At 44.3% G+C, this 14,926-nt stretch overlaps 1 protein-coding gene across 2 annotated transcripts in view; it reads left to right on the top strand.

Annotated features, from left to right (window-relative positions):
• Window positions 1-14,926, top strand: part of LOC146403664 (uncharacterized) — a 49,402-nt gene that overhangs the window by 22,312 nt on the left and 12,164 nt on the right. For both annotated transcript variants that reach the window (XR_014843343.1, XM_085021669.1), the window contains one exon: window positions 4,191-4,222. Coding sequence is in view for 1 of the 2 variants with exons in the window: in XM_085021669.1 (XP_084877795.1) it covers window positions 4,191-4,222 (32 nt within the window). In the remaining variant the exon portion in view is untranslated. The remainder of the gene's footprint in view (window positions 1-4,190; window positions 4,223-14,926) is intronic.

Below are 14,926 nucleotides of genomic sequence, written 5' to 3'. Positions count from 1 at the left end.
GAAGTTCAATTCCATTGGCTCTGCATGAAAGCCATGTCAATCAATGTAACTTTTATCAGTAATAAAGGTGACATGCTGATCTCCATCTCTCCAATCCAGTGTCCATATCGCATTTGCTCCATGATTAGAAAATAGTGACATGTTACTTAGTGACCACAAAAATTCTGTCATTTGATGAAAGCAGATAATCTTAAACCACAGATGAGAATGACGTTTTGGTAAAATAGAAGGTGTTGAGATAGAGGATTTATTGGCTAGGAACCTGTCTTTGGGCCCAAAGTTCTGGTTTATGGCACCCACACTGGGTTTTCACTAATTTGCCTTGACTTGTGTCACACCATGGTGCTGGTTTTAGTTCCATGCTTGTGCAAGTGACCCTCCTAGAGGCACTTCCTACCAATGAGTGGCTGTCATTATACAAACCAGGATGGATTTTAACAAGCATGGCCTTCAGGATATGCTGGCCATTTAGATCTTCACTTTGGTCTGCTTTAGCCTTACCTGAACCACACTGGTAGGGCTTGCACTAGTATTTCAGTTGAAGCTGAGGCAGATATGAGAAACTTTTGGTCTTAAAGAGTGGCACAGAATTTCTGCTTTGCCTGAAGTCATCAGCCAAGAGGTCTACATGTCACCACTTCATTTTTTAATTTTTTTTTTCTTTTTTATTTAGGGCTGCACTGGCGGCATATGGAAGTTCCAAAGACTAGGAGCTGAATTGGAGCTGTAGCTGCTGGTCTACACCACAGCCACAGCAACACCAGTTCTGAGCGAAGTCTGTGACCTACACCACAGCACACAGCAATGCTGGATCCTTAACCCACTGAGTGTGGCCAGGGATCGAACCTGCGTCCTCACGGATACTACTCAGATTTGTTTCCACTGAGCCACTTTATTTTTAAATTTTTTTTTTAATTTTTATTTTTTTGCTTTTTAGGGCCCCATGAGCAGCATATGGAATTTCCCAGGCAAGGAGTCGAATCAGAGCTGCAGCTGCCAGTCTACGCCACAGACACACAGCCACAGCAACACCAGAACCAAGCTGTGTCTGCGACCTACACCACAGCTCATGGCAACACTGGCTCCTTAACCCACTGAGTGAAGCCAGGGATTTAACCTGCATCCTCATGGATACTAGTTGGGTTCATTACCACTCAGCCACCTCGGGAACTCCAGAAGTGATCACTTTAAACTGCCATGGAAGTTACGGGGGTCAGGTACTGCAGAGCCCCAGTGTCTAGAGCTCTCACTTGAAGGTGCTATTGCCAGGTCTAGGTAGCAGGACTGAAATTGCCCCCCAACCCATCCTCCTTGCCACACTAAGGAACAAAGGAGGAAACCAGAGGTCCTAATATCTTATAAACATAGTCTTCCTGTTCTTGAGAGTTCATGCTCTGCCCTGGGATCATGCAGTCTATGCATTTTGGGGTTCTGCCCATGGCTTTCGTTCCCCGAGACCGAAAGGTGGTTTCACACATAGAATGGCAGTAGAGTGTATTCACACGACATTGTAAATCAACTATAATTTAAAAAAAAAAAACCAGGTAAAATAAAAGGCTATCCCTACTGTAAAGAAGAATAGCTATTTTCTTGGCAGGAATTATTAAAAACCCGGAGGTTAAGAAAGCCATTAAGGGAGTTCCTGTTGTGGCGCAGTGGTAACGAACCCGACTAGGATCCATGAGGACACTGGTTTGATCCTTGGCCTTGTTCAGTGGGTTAAGGAGCCAGCTCATTGCTGTGAGCTGTGGTGTAGGTCACAGACATGGTTTGGATCCCATGTTACTATGGCTGTGGTGTAGGCAGGTAGCCACAGCTCCAATTTGACACCTAGCCTGGGAACCTCCATATGTCACGGGCATGGCCCTAAAAAGACCAAAAAAGAAAAAAAAAAAAGCAATTAAGAAGAATGCCTGTGCTTGGAATATTTCATTTCCAGGAGCCACATTATTTAGGAACTTGAGGAGGAAATAGAATATCCTGACTAGGATGCTTTAGTCTTACTATCTCAACAAGAGTAACGGAAGACTGGAAATCAAACCTAGGGCAACAGTGTTAAAGCAGAAAGATAGCTCCTTCGAAAAATGTTGACATCTTAGGGGAACAGATATAAGAAGGAAATGAGGAGTTCCCGTCGTGGCACAGTAGTTAACGAATCCGACTAGGAACCATGAGGTTTCGGGTTTGATCCCTGGCCTTGCTCAGTGGGTTGAGGATCTGGCGTTGCCGTGAGCTGTGGTGTAGGTTGCAGACATGGCTCGGATCCTCATTGCTGTGGCTCTGGTGTAGGCCGGTGGCTACAGCTCCGATTGGACGCCTAGCCTGGGAATCTCCACGTGCTGTGAGAGTGGTCCTAGAAAACGCAAAATAGACAGAAAAAAAAAAAAAAAAAAAGGAAATGAGATATTAAGGGCTATGATAAGCAGCTATAAAAGTAAAAGTAGCTGCATCTCATGTAATTGCTCTGAAAAAGGGCATTAGAAAGGAAGGCATTTCAGTTGTTATGAGATCAGAAAATGTGACAGTTAAACACAAAGAAATATAACATAAGGAAAAAGGCAAGATTTCAGAAAGCAGACTAGAATGCATGTACCAGGATACCAGGAATCACTCAAAGGAGTCACATGAGGAATCCATACTAGGAAATAGCTTGTGAAGCCTTGGTGAGATGCATAAATGACATGGAAGAATTGGACATACTAGACAGATCAACACAATATACTCCAAAGAACTTCTGGATTAATGTCATGGTGACTTGGGTGTTATAAGTGGGCTTGCAGCTATTGTCTAAGCCCCTCCAAAAATGGTTGGTGTATTTCTGGATTTAGGATTCTAGGGCCACCGTCCAGAGATAACTCTCCGTATTTAAGTGATTAGATTAATCACAGGATAATAGAGAGAAGCTTCCCTTTGATTAACTCCAGGTCAATTGATGAGTAACATTAATTATAGCTTCAGAACCCCTTTTGCCATGTAATGCAACCCAATCACCAGGGTGATATCATATTAGAAGTCCTAGGGATTAGCATGGGGTGCCTTCGAGACTATTTTTAGATTCTTCTTACCACAACACGTATTAAAAGGAATCTAGGCAGACTAATGATAGATAAAGTCCTTCCCGGGTTAGATAGTCTGCTGGGAGACTATCTCCTGGGTAGGGTGATTCAACTCAGAAAATGATAATACACAAGATTTGTTGGCATGCTCAAGGCTTTTGGCAGACTGCAAAATTATTAATTTTATATCTCTCCTTGTGGGAAACCATATGAGATCACATTTAAAGGATGCTGTTGGGTAAATAAATATCTTGGCTAGGAAGCAGAGAAAGAAAATCCAAAGGAAAGAAGAGAGGAATCCAATTCCAGCAAGCAGTAGAACTCCTCCATTTGTTTGAGAAGGAAAGGAGCCAAGCGACAAAGCAGACTAAATAGTTAGAAATTCAGTTGAATGTTCCTGTGAGACTTAGCAGAACAACAGAGAAAAGAAACATCTGAGGCACAGTTTCCCACTGCAAAGATAGGATGCAGCAGGAAAAATGCTACTTAAGACCAGAATCATGCAAGGAGAGTCAGCAGTTTTAGGAGGCAGATTCATTTTAGAGGAATGTTACTAGCCTATGTAATTACTCATCTTCAAATGTAGCTTTAATCCATGATGAAGCCAGCATGGTTATGTTTAGGTATCCCCTGCTTCCTAGTTGGTTTCGGTGCACTGACTGAAACCCAGTGGGTACCAAAGCATTACACACGATGTGGAGGTCTGGGTGCTCAGTCTAGCTCTGACATGCTGTGCGAGGCTGGGAAGATCAGGTCTGTTCCTTCCTTGGGCCTGAGTTGTCTCAGATGCACAATGAAGGGGTAGGACGAGCGTCACTAAGATTTCTTCTAGCTTGGATGTCATGGTGTTAAAGGGAGAACACTGAGGGTAGGGAGTTCATGGTGTATCTTCATCAATTGTCTTTGAGTGTCCTAGTTGTCACCCATGTATTATTGATGGATTTGGGGAATTGGATTCCCAAGCAGTGGTGCCATATATGGGGCCAACTAATCACAACTATTAGGCTCAGCATGGCTGTAGCTGGCAACGTTAAAAATAGAACCAAGCCTTTTTTGGTCTCCCTGCCATCTCATGTTGAGATACTTCTGATAATTATGATTCTGGTAATGTGGACTTTTTTTTTTTTTTTCCAGAGCAAAAATGAAACTACTGCCAAAACCTCCAGGTGAGTTTTGTTTAAATTTGGCTGCACTTAAGAAGTATGTCTACAAGTTTAAATGAGTTCTTTCCCTTAAGAATAATTTCAGAGCTGATACTCTTGCCTCCATCCTGATGATTTTGTGTTTTTTTCTCCCTGGCTCTTTCTTTCAGCCACCCTTTCTCTGTTAGAGTCACTACTTGTCTCTCACTTAAATCCCATTTATACTTCCAATCACTGTAGCACCTGGGTATCTTGACAAGCAGCTTTTTATTTTAGTATGAAGCCGAGTGAGAGAAACAGATGAAAGCTCAGTGCTAAAAAAAAATCTTGGGACTCTGCATGGAGTTTTAAAGTATTTTGGAAGGTTGGAAATTGGGGGGAAAAGCCAGGGTTTTGAGGTTTTGGGCATTTTCCCTTGGAATGCCCTTCCTCACCCGCATGGCCGTAGACACCTCAAGGACTAGGCATGTTCTGTTCCCTCTCTTTGGAACTTCCCCTGTTTTTCCTTTCTCTCCCTCCCCTCTCTCCACCAATCTTCCTGTCTTTGCCCACGTAAAACCCATCCTTCATCAAGTTCCAGACAAAATGTTACTTCTTGGGGTGGCTTTTGGGATTCTCGGATTGGACGGCTTCCACTGCTCCCTAGTGATGTGACACCTGCCATCATGCATCTCGTGTCTGTTTATGTCTCTCGACTGTAAGGCCCCCGAAGGCTGGAATTGTGCTTGTTCTGTTCACCTGCTGGACTGTGAACTTTATATTAAAAAGTCCTATACTTTGTTTTAGGAATCCCAAGTTCCAACATGGTACTCAGGAGAAGGTAGATGAGAACTAGCTATTTTCTTGATAATTTAGTGAACGGACTAATGAAGGAAGGTGTTTGTTGAAGATGCAGTCCCTGCTCCTGGTGTTCCCTTCCATAGGAAGGGCTCATTCACTGCAGTGACTTTCAGGCCCTCTCTTTACCTTCCGCTCACCCCTCCCCATGGGAGGGAGGGTCTCTTGCTGAATAAAGAATAAGGGAGGATGGACTGGTACACTATCTCCATCTGGGGAGCCCCTGGCCCACGACACACATGAATTACTGCTCTGCTTCTCTCCAGCCCTGCATTTCAAACAAGTGTGCCCACACACAGGGAGACCCCTGGCTGCTGTTCAGAATTGCTGAGGCTCTCTGGCCTTCTGCTTTAGCTACTTCTTCAGTTCAGTTTCTATCAACAATAAAGCTGCTTTAGAGCTGCACACATGGCACATGGAGATTCCCAGGCTAGGGAGAGAATAGGAGCTGTAGCTGCTGGCCTACACCACAGTTCACAGAAATGCCAGATCCTTAACCCACTGAGCGAGGCCAGGGATCGAACCTGCATCCTCATGGAGGCTAGTCAGATTCGTTTCCACTGAGCCATGATGGGAACTCCCTGCCTAAGGTTTTAATGGGTTCAGAGCATGAGCAGAAAGGATTCCTCATCAGACCCCTACACCCACCACATCTCCAATCCTACCGAAAACATGAAATTTTTATGTCTTAAAGGGAGCGTGGATAATTTTAAAAAGTTGGAAGCAGTGCTGTAGTTAATGGTGGGGCTTTTGAAAAATATTGTGCAAGCAGCTAACAGGATTGGTTTCAGCAACCTGGCAAACACTGGTTGAGCACCAAGGGCTGTACTTGACACTGGGGGATGCGGAGATGCATAAGAGCTGTTCCAGGCCTGTGGAGAGCTTACAGTCTATCAGCGAAGGCAGACACACGCATAAATAACTCTAACTCAAAAGGAGACTGTGATAAGTGGGATCGCAGTGGAAAAAACAACAGATTACGGAGTTTGGGGAGGGAGAAACTAACTTGAGTGTTGGGACTCAAGAAGAAAGAGGAACCTGGCCCGAGCCTGGTAGAACAGTGTTGGGAGGTGTTTAACCTTGGACCTAGATTGGTCTGCTGGGGAAACAGAGGAACGACTGGATCCTGATCCTTGGTACAGAACAAGGAAGGGCTTTGGAAGGTGTTCATTAAGGGGTCATATCCAGAAATACTCCCTAAAGAGGTTCTATCTGTGAAAAGGTAAGCAGGTTGCATGGGTGAATGGATGGTCATAATAACCTGGGTTGAAGAGAGTTTTACTTTTTCAAGTTCTCCGAGTCTCTCCCTTTGTAGCCATGTCTCACTCTCCCATCCTTCTACATAGAATGGAGTGTTTCACTGGTAGCCCCAGACACCTGCCCCATGCATAGATTTTCCTCTGCGTAATTGATCTAAGTTCTACTCACGAGTAGATTGTGTGTGTGTGTGTCTTTTTGAGGGCTGCACGCATGGCATACGGAAGTTCCCTGACCAGGGGTCCAGTTGGAGCTGTGGCCACTGGCCTATGCCACAGCCATAGCAACTTGAGATCCGAGCCATGTCTGTGACCTTTACCACAGCTCACAGCAATGCCAGATCCTTAACCCACTGATCGAGGCCAGGGACTGAACCTGCATTCTCTTGGATACTAGTCGGGTTCATTAACTTCTGAGCCGCAATGGGAACGCCTAGAATTGTGTGTGTGTGTGTGTGTGTGTGTGTGTGTGTCCATGGGATTGAGATGGGAAGTTGTAATTCTCCAGTGCATCATCACTCATGACTCCATAGGGACCAAAGTTCAAGGAAGAGACCAAGCATGGGGCCTGTAAGTGGTCAGAATCACCCTCAACACACCAGATTCAGGCCTCTGGCAAGCACTTTGTCTTCAGTCACCCAGCTTATCTACCCATTGTGGTGGACATAGTGCTTTGTTTTGTTTCCTGCTTGTATATTTCTTCACCCTGGCCGCAATGATTAATTCAGGGTTGAGGACAGAGCCTAAGCCACTTCACTGAATAAGAGTCCTCAAGCTTGATGCAAATATTGCAAAAGAGGCATTCTCTTCTCTGAGGTGGCTAAGCTAGTAGGATGGAAGCTTAGACCTCGGATGCACAAGGAGAACACCTACCTAGAAAAACACAGTAGAGAGTAAAACCAAGCCGTGGAGAGAAAAATGTTGAAGGACATTAGCTGTATGTTTATATTCAATCGAACATGAAGCCAATTACATCTGTGGATTTTTGAATCACACAAGCTCATTCTTTCCTTTTATGGCTCAAGCTGGTGTGAGTTAGGTCTGTATCAATTGTAGCTGAAAGAGTACTAATTAATTCACCCAGATGGTGCAACACATCAGAAACATCTTACATGTCTTTTCATCTTATGGTGTGCTACTCTCTCTTAATTTTACAATCCTGCTTCCCTCCTCAGATTTGATGCCAGGAGGCCTTTACGTGACTACTTTGTGAACTCCCTTCTGAGATAAACAGTGGCCATGGGCATTGTACCTTGCTCTGGGTCCTGGGTAAGGGCTGAAATTGGGGTTACGGTGGGGAGCTTCCAAGGCTAGAATCAAGATAGGTCTGAAAACCAGCATCTAGGCTCTAAGCAGGATAACACCAAACCAACAAAAAAGAGAATCATCAGACTCAAGTCAATGAGTAGCCCAGACACTGGAGCAAAAAACAACTAGAGAGATAAAGGCACTTAATCCAGGATAGTGAGTCTGAGGATGGAGCCTGAAGGTTGAGGTCTGTTTAGTGAACAGCAAACAGAGTAGAATGACTCAGTAAAGTTCTTGAGAGATTTCTTAGGATATAAAAGATAGCCTGGAGTGGTAACTAAGAGTTGATTCGTGCCGGGATTTATAGCCAGACTGAAGAGTTTAGAATTTATAGGAAAAGAAATGGAACTTTATAACAACAGTTCTTGATGCAATGTGCAGGGAACTCGTGACGGGGAAATACATTGGAAGGCTCCCATTCTGATGCAACATGACTGACTTTGAGCCTGGGGGACTGTGAGAGAGCTGGCATCTTACGTGAGGCTAAGGAACTCCACATGGGAAACTGGTTTTGCAGGCGAGGGAGGAAGGTTTAGAGTCAGATTTTAGACCTGTGGAACTTCATGTGCCAGCAGGTGAAGATAACAGGGAGGTGAAGATGACAGGGAACATGCTGACTTGATCCATGGAGAGAGCGGAACTGATGATTCAGATGTGGGGACCCTTCCCTTGAAAAGATGAAGCAAGGCTGAAATGATGAAGTCCAGTATGATGGACTTTTCTTAGGGAAAAGCACTGAGAAAAACGGCCTGTTGATTCTTTCACATGCCTTATGGAGGCGACTGGTAATCCATCTAATAGCACATGAACTTCAAAAAAAAAATATGGTGATTTAGGAGGAAAACAGAGAATCCTAGAATAGGATCTAATCAGCTGTCTGGTATGACTTGCCTTGGGGAGGTCTTCAGAGCTGTGTTCCAGCTCCTTGTGGCAAGGAAGCTACTCTCCTCCAAAAGACCACACACCAACTTGGGCTGTGGAAACAACTGGGGAAAATTATAAGAAAGGCACCTCTCATAGGGAAAACATCATTCACATTTTTGTCTTTTACTTGCAACTTTGTGGCAGAAGGCTTTCCTGCAGGAAATCATGGCTGCCAGATTACATTAAGTTCACAAGGAATGTGTGGATCCCTTACTGATGTCAAGAAAAGAAATGTAAGGAGGCAGAGGGAAAAAATGTCATTAACCTTCCCTCTCCTTTGTCCCTGCAGTCCATTGGTCATTAATCCCTGACCCTGTGTTCTCTCTAATATCCCTTGGAGCTGTTCCTCAACCATATTTATTATGAACCCATGACGGGCCAAACTCTACCAGGGAATCAAGAGAGAGAAAATAAGAAATGGTTCCCGCCTTCTGATTTCTCAGAGACAAATAAGTGACCAGATAAAAACACCATTTGCTTGCTGGCTCGTACAATCCACAATGCTATCTCAAAGGCAGTGATGGAGAAATACTTTTGGTCTAGGTTGCCAGAAAGTGATATTTCATAGGATTTGTCATATGACATAAAATAGGGGTAGGAAGTTTCCAGTCAAAGACACATGGCGGAAGGGCATTCCAGGTAGAGGAGTAACGTTGGATAGCGTTACGTTATTGGCCCGTTTGGCTTACCAAAACTTATTAAAATCCTAGACAGGCGGCCAGGTAGTGGGGATACAGAAATAAATGAAATGTACAAAGAGCCGCCAGTGTTATTTTTAGAATCCATTTTCCATGCCCCCAAGAGACTGGTCTTACCCATTTCTCTTTGTCTCTCTCTGATTCCAGTTTCTACTGACACGTTACAAAAATACGGATTAGTCTAGGTTCTGCAGTGTAGAATGGAGCCCCTTTATAATGTGAGCAGACAGCATCCCAATGATGTCATTATCTGGTGGGCTGTTTTCTTCATATTCTGTCTAGGGAATTAATGATCTGCTTTTCCCAAAGAGCTGGGACAAACTGGGATGGTTCTGGTCACTTTGGATACCCAGAGCAATTAAAAGTCCTCTTGTTAACAGCTGCCTGGAGGGACGTTCTGATTTCAGTGCTGTCACATGTAATTCTGCCTTGGTCAAGAGGAAGCCGTGTTTGAAATGACAACATAAGCCCTCTGCCCCTTGTGGCAGATATAAAAATAGACCCATTGCTGCCGGGAGTGCCATGAACAGGCACCTTTTTCCTTCTTAGTTTTTTGCTTTTCTTGGGCTCACTCCCTTCCCCCACTCTGGGAGACATCTGTGTACACGGGACATATCTTGGAACAGACCCGCTCTCTGTGGCCGGGGTTCAGGGCCATCACGGTCTCGGCTCAGTTCCTTGTCTTCCCAAAGCCAGGCCAGGTGAGCTGGGGCGAGAACACACCACGAGCGAGCACCGACGTCATCCTGGCCGCCTCTTGCTGCTGCGGGGTTGTGACCAAAAGCTGGACTGAATCTTAGAGCAGATTGACTAGAGGGTGCAATATTGTGGGGACACACTCCCAGGGGACTCTGGCAATTCAGGGGGAACAGAAGCACCGATTGTTCTTTGGTAAGGGCATCAACCTAAGATGGGACCGGTACAGGTGTATCTTCTGGCCTTCATCTTTCTCTTGCTGGTTCCATTTTCTCTTAGTCTTGGGGGGGGGGGTTCATTTCTCTGAACCCAACCTCTCATTAGTTTTCAGCCCTACTGATTCTTTCTTTGTCATCTCTCTCCCATCCAACCCTGCTTTCTCCTCCTCCCCTCCCTCTGTCAGACTCAACCGCGTGTTAGCTGATATTGTCACGTTGCCTGCCTGTCTCTAGATGCTCTCACCCCATCCACACTTCCCCTGGTCTCCAGGGGCCTCCAAGCCTTCCTGTCAACAGGGTTTCAATCTTTCCTATTAAAATAGACCATGGCTCCCCATTAACGCCCATTTTCACGAGGGGGTTTAGAACTTTGCACATTCCTTTCTCCCACTGCTCTGCCTCCCTTCATCCACACAGAGCTTCTGATTCCTCCTGCTGTGTTTGCTTCTTCTATACCAGGAAGGACTCCCTTCTCTGTCAAAGCCTTTTGTCTGGTTGCCTTGCTCCCATCTTCCCTGTGCCCTTGAAACTGGCCCGGAGGCGCTGCCAGACTGAATGCCCTTCAGCTTCAAGGAGAGGCTCCCCCTTCATCAATCTGGCAGAGTCTGCCCGACGTCATGTGTCATATATCATTGTTTTAAGACTTCTCATAGGACACTGATGCCACTGGCACTTCCCTGGACCCAGATACAGTTTCCTAATCCTTAGAGGAACAAATTAGCTTGAAACTGGGGGAAAACAACAGAAGTCTCAGTGACAGCTACTTCAAGAGGTGAGAGGAAGTTAACTCTGTTTTACTGGGAATCAAACCTCTATGCCAGGAGCAAATCACTTTCCATCTTCCAGGACTCCTGATTCTGGTTTCCCAGAGAGAATGGTTGTTCAGAGAGAATATGCCTAGAGTGAAAAGCAAGAGCAATCGCGAAAGGGAAGATAAATGAGGGATGATCTTATAAAATGATACTATGGGATCTAAAAGATCCTTGCTCAATTATTTATTGAGCAATAATTATATGCAAGATGCTGAATACATATTATCTAATTAAATCTCCATGATGGCCCCAGAGAGTATGTACTTTTGTGTCCTTATGTTAGACAAGGAAAGTAAAGTGCAGAACTTGACTGAATCCATTTATGTTATGCCCAAAGAAGCTGGGATTAAAGCGAGATTTGTGTCATTCCCGTATGAGTATTATTTCTAACGCCGCTGCTTCACTCACCAGGAACAACCCTATCCCATCATTCGTTCAACAAATATAACGACTATTTATCGAGAACCCCTAACATCATCAGGTTGTGTGTTACGTATCGGCCATGCAGCGGTGAATAAGACATGTTTTTGGAAATCAAGAATGCTAAGGTTCTGGCAATGACTTTATGGTCTGTTCCTTCAGTCACTCTTATTTGCACCTTAACTTTTCTTACCACCCTCCTCCTACTCCTCACCCCTCATTATTCCTGCTTTTGGAAAATAACCCTGGATCCTCCTTTCCACCTGTCCTCTCTGTGTCTGCACTCATGGCGGGATGGCCAGAGTAAGCCACATTGCCTGCATTTTTGGGTCACTAGAAATGTCTGACCAGGGCTGAGTGATGAATCACATGACACTTGCCAACCTTCTTACTGAGTTTCCTTCTTTCTGAGTTACTCTTCCCTTCTCTGAAGGCTAGGTTCCTACCTCCCCTACTGTCCTCAGCTCTCCGCTCCATACTCACCTCCCTTCTAGAAGATGTCACTGGATATTTCTTTGCGTAAACGAGAGGCAGCAAGGAGCATACATTTGTTCCCAACCACCCTATCTCTGCATATGTCTGTGCTGATTTTTTTTACTTCCTTCCTCCTTAAGTGGGCGTCATGCCCCTTGTCTTGCCTAAGATCAGTTTCCTTCTATGTGAAACCTCCCTGTGTGTGTGTGTAAAGTCTTCAGCCTAAACCTCTTTTTGGACAATCAGACTGATAGACTCAAAAGCCCACTTAGTAGATTCACTTAGACGTCTCAGCAGTTCAAACACACTCAATTCACAGCTGAATGCTCCAGCTCTCCAAACGGGCTTGTCCTCCAGTCTTCTCTATCGCCATAAACAATTCCATTATTCTTCAAGTCAAACCAGAAACACAGAAGCCATTCTTCTGGCCTCTATTTCCTACTTATCACAGATCCTGTCGGCTCTTCCTTCAAGAATCTTTAATCCAGCAAATTCTCTCCATTTCCACTATGACCAGCTTAGTCAAAATACCAGTGTTACCTGGATCTGAGCTATGAGAAAGTTTCCTAACACAATCTATAAATTTAATAAAATCCCCACTCCTTACTATGCTCTAAATGCTCTCTATTATTTGGCTTTTCCACACCCATTTAACCTCAAATTTAATCATACAATCAGTTCTTTTCTGAGTATTAGACATGATACTTTATTTTGGTTCCTTTTTTTTTTTTTTTTTTTGTCTTTTTAGGGTTGCTCCTGCGGCACATGGAAGTTCCCAAGCTAGGGGTTCAATCAGAGCTGTAGCCACTGGCCTACACCACAGCCACAGCAACACCAGATCTGAGCCATGTCTGCAACCTACACCACAGACCATGGCAATGCAAGGCCAGGGATGGAACCCATATCTTCGTGGATGCGAGTTGGGTTGGTTACTACTGAGCCACAACTGGAACTCCCTTAGCAGTTTCTTAGTCAAACGATGCACTAGTCTACTTAAAGCCTTTTGTAATTGCTGCTTCCCTGTCAGAGATTGCTCCATTCTTTCCTTGGCCTATTCCTGCTCATCTTTTATTGTCAGCATGAATGTTATTTCCTCAGTGACTTCCTGGTCTACTAATCAAAGTTACAGGCATGCCTTGGAGATATTGCAGGTTTTGGTTCCAGGCCACTACAATGAAGCAAGTATTGCAATAAAGTGAGTCACAGTATTATTTGGTTTCCAGTGCATATAAAAACTAAATTTATTTCCTACTGTGGTCTCAAGAGTGCAAGAGTATTATGTCTAAAAAACAATGTGCGTACGTACCTTAATTAAAAATATTTTGTTGCTAAAAACGTCTAGCCATCATCTGAGCCTTCAGTGAGTAATAATAGTGACATCAAAGTCTGCTAATCACAGATCACTGCCAAAGTGTAACAATAGTGAAAAAGTTGTAATGTTGTGCAAGTTGCCAAAATGTGACACAGATGTGAAGTGAGCAAGTGTTGCTGGAAAAATGCCACCGGTAGACTTGCTCAAGGCGGGGTTGCCAGAAACCTTCAGTTTATTTTTAAAAAAGGCAGTATCTGTCAAGCACCGTGAGGCTAAATGCCGTAAAATGGTACGCCTGTGGGTCTCCATTATTAGTCTCCCTTTTTAATTTGTTGTCTTGATAGGACGTAGCTTCCTTTTTTACTGTCGCAGGAGAGAGGGGATCATTAATTGTTTAATGTTTCATCGTTCGCTGGAATTCGAGTTCCTTGAGGTCAGGGGTCATGGCGGGTTTCCTCTCTTCTCCCCGCATCCAGCACAGGTCCTGAAACAGAGCAGCTGCCTGGGATGCGAGCCTCAGTTCTCTGCACTATAGAAGGACTCTTTGGAATATATCAAATGATTCCAGGATTTTGGTAAAAACCATAGTAGATAATCCCTTACCAAGATCTGAGTTAAATGGTTATAAAAGAGAATGGCTGCTTTATTGAGCTCCTACTGTGTGCCAGGCTCTTGTACCACTTTCTTTCATTTGGTCTTTGCAGAAATGGGGTTTTTACACCTGCTCACTGACTGTGATTTGCCCTCCTTTTGTCCAGGAAGTTCATAACATTCTTTTCTTCAGGTTTACATGCAGCAACTTAGAACCACGTACCCAACACTCATTACGTTCTCTGGAAGTACTGGCTCACTGCTTTCTCTACTGCAGCTCTTTGAGCAATGAGCAAGCAGGGGATTTTAATTGTATGCTCACCCATAGGTCTTGTCGTGCAGCAATTTCCAAGCAGATGAACCTGAGTTTCTTATGCAAAAGTGTAAGAACATTAGAAAAGTGTAGGTGCACACATGTGTATATTCTTATAACAGACAAGCTCATGGGCTGCACATCACCTGATCTAGTGAGACATGAGTTGTAAGGGGTAAATGCCCATGGGAGGAATCTGAGTGGCAGCAAAGTGATAATGTCTACTTAATGGGCAATAATAGGTATATCCACAGGGAGATTAGTCTCTTTATTTTACTTATTTATTTTTTTTAGGGCCACACCTGCAGCATACAGAAATTCCCGGGCTAGGGGTCTAATCAGAGGTGCTGCAGCTACAGGCCAATACCACAGCCTCAGCCATACCAGATCCAAGCCGCATCTGTGAACTATACTGCAGCTTGTAGCAATGTCTGATACCTTAACTCACTGAGCAAGTCCAGGGATAGGACCCACATCCTTATGGACCCTGTGTTGGGCCACAACAGGAATTCCAAATTAATCTTTTTAAGAGCTGAGCTGGGTGCTGATGGAATGAGCACAAATAGGATGAAACTTGGGGTAGAGATATAGGCAAAATCGCACATCTGCATACACCCTGTGTATAGGCATGTCCCCAGCTGTCACCCTACCTAACTATCCACCTGCCACACACCAGCCAGTAGAGAACATATATCGATGTTACTTGTTCTTCCACATTTTGCTAGGAGAGAGAGATTTTGATTTACAGGTTGTTGCTGCATTTTTCAACTTAACTAGTACTTGCCTTAAGCCTCTCGCCTTAAGCCTCTCCTCTCAAATATTTGCATTCAGAAATTAAAAATAAAATTCAGTGGGAACACACATTGTTT

The sequence above is a fragment of the Sus scrofa genome, chromosome 4, assembly GCF_054392235.1.
Source record: "Sus scrofa isolate SSC_HxYL_T2T_F1_AM1 chromosome 4, Sscrofa_HxYL_maternal_Yorkshire_Landrace_v2.0, whole genome shotgun sequence".
NCBI classification, from domain to species: Eukaryota; Metazoa; Chordata; class Mammalia; order Artiodactyla; family Suidae; genus Sus; species Sus scrofa.
This window is presented reverse-complemented; position numbering and strand designations above follow the sequence as displayed.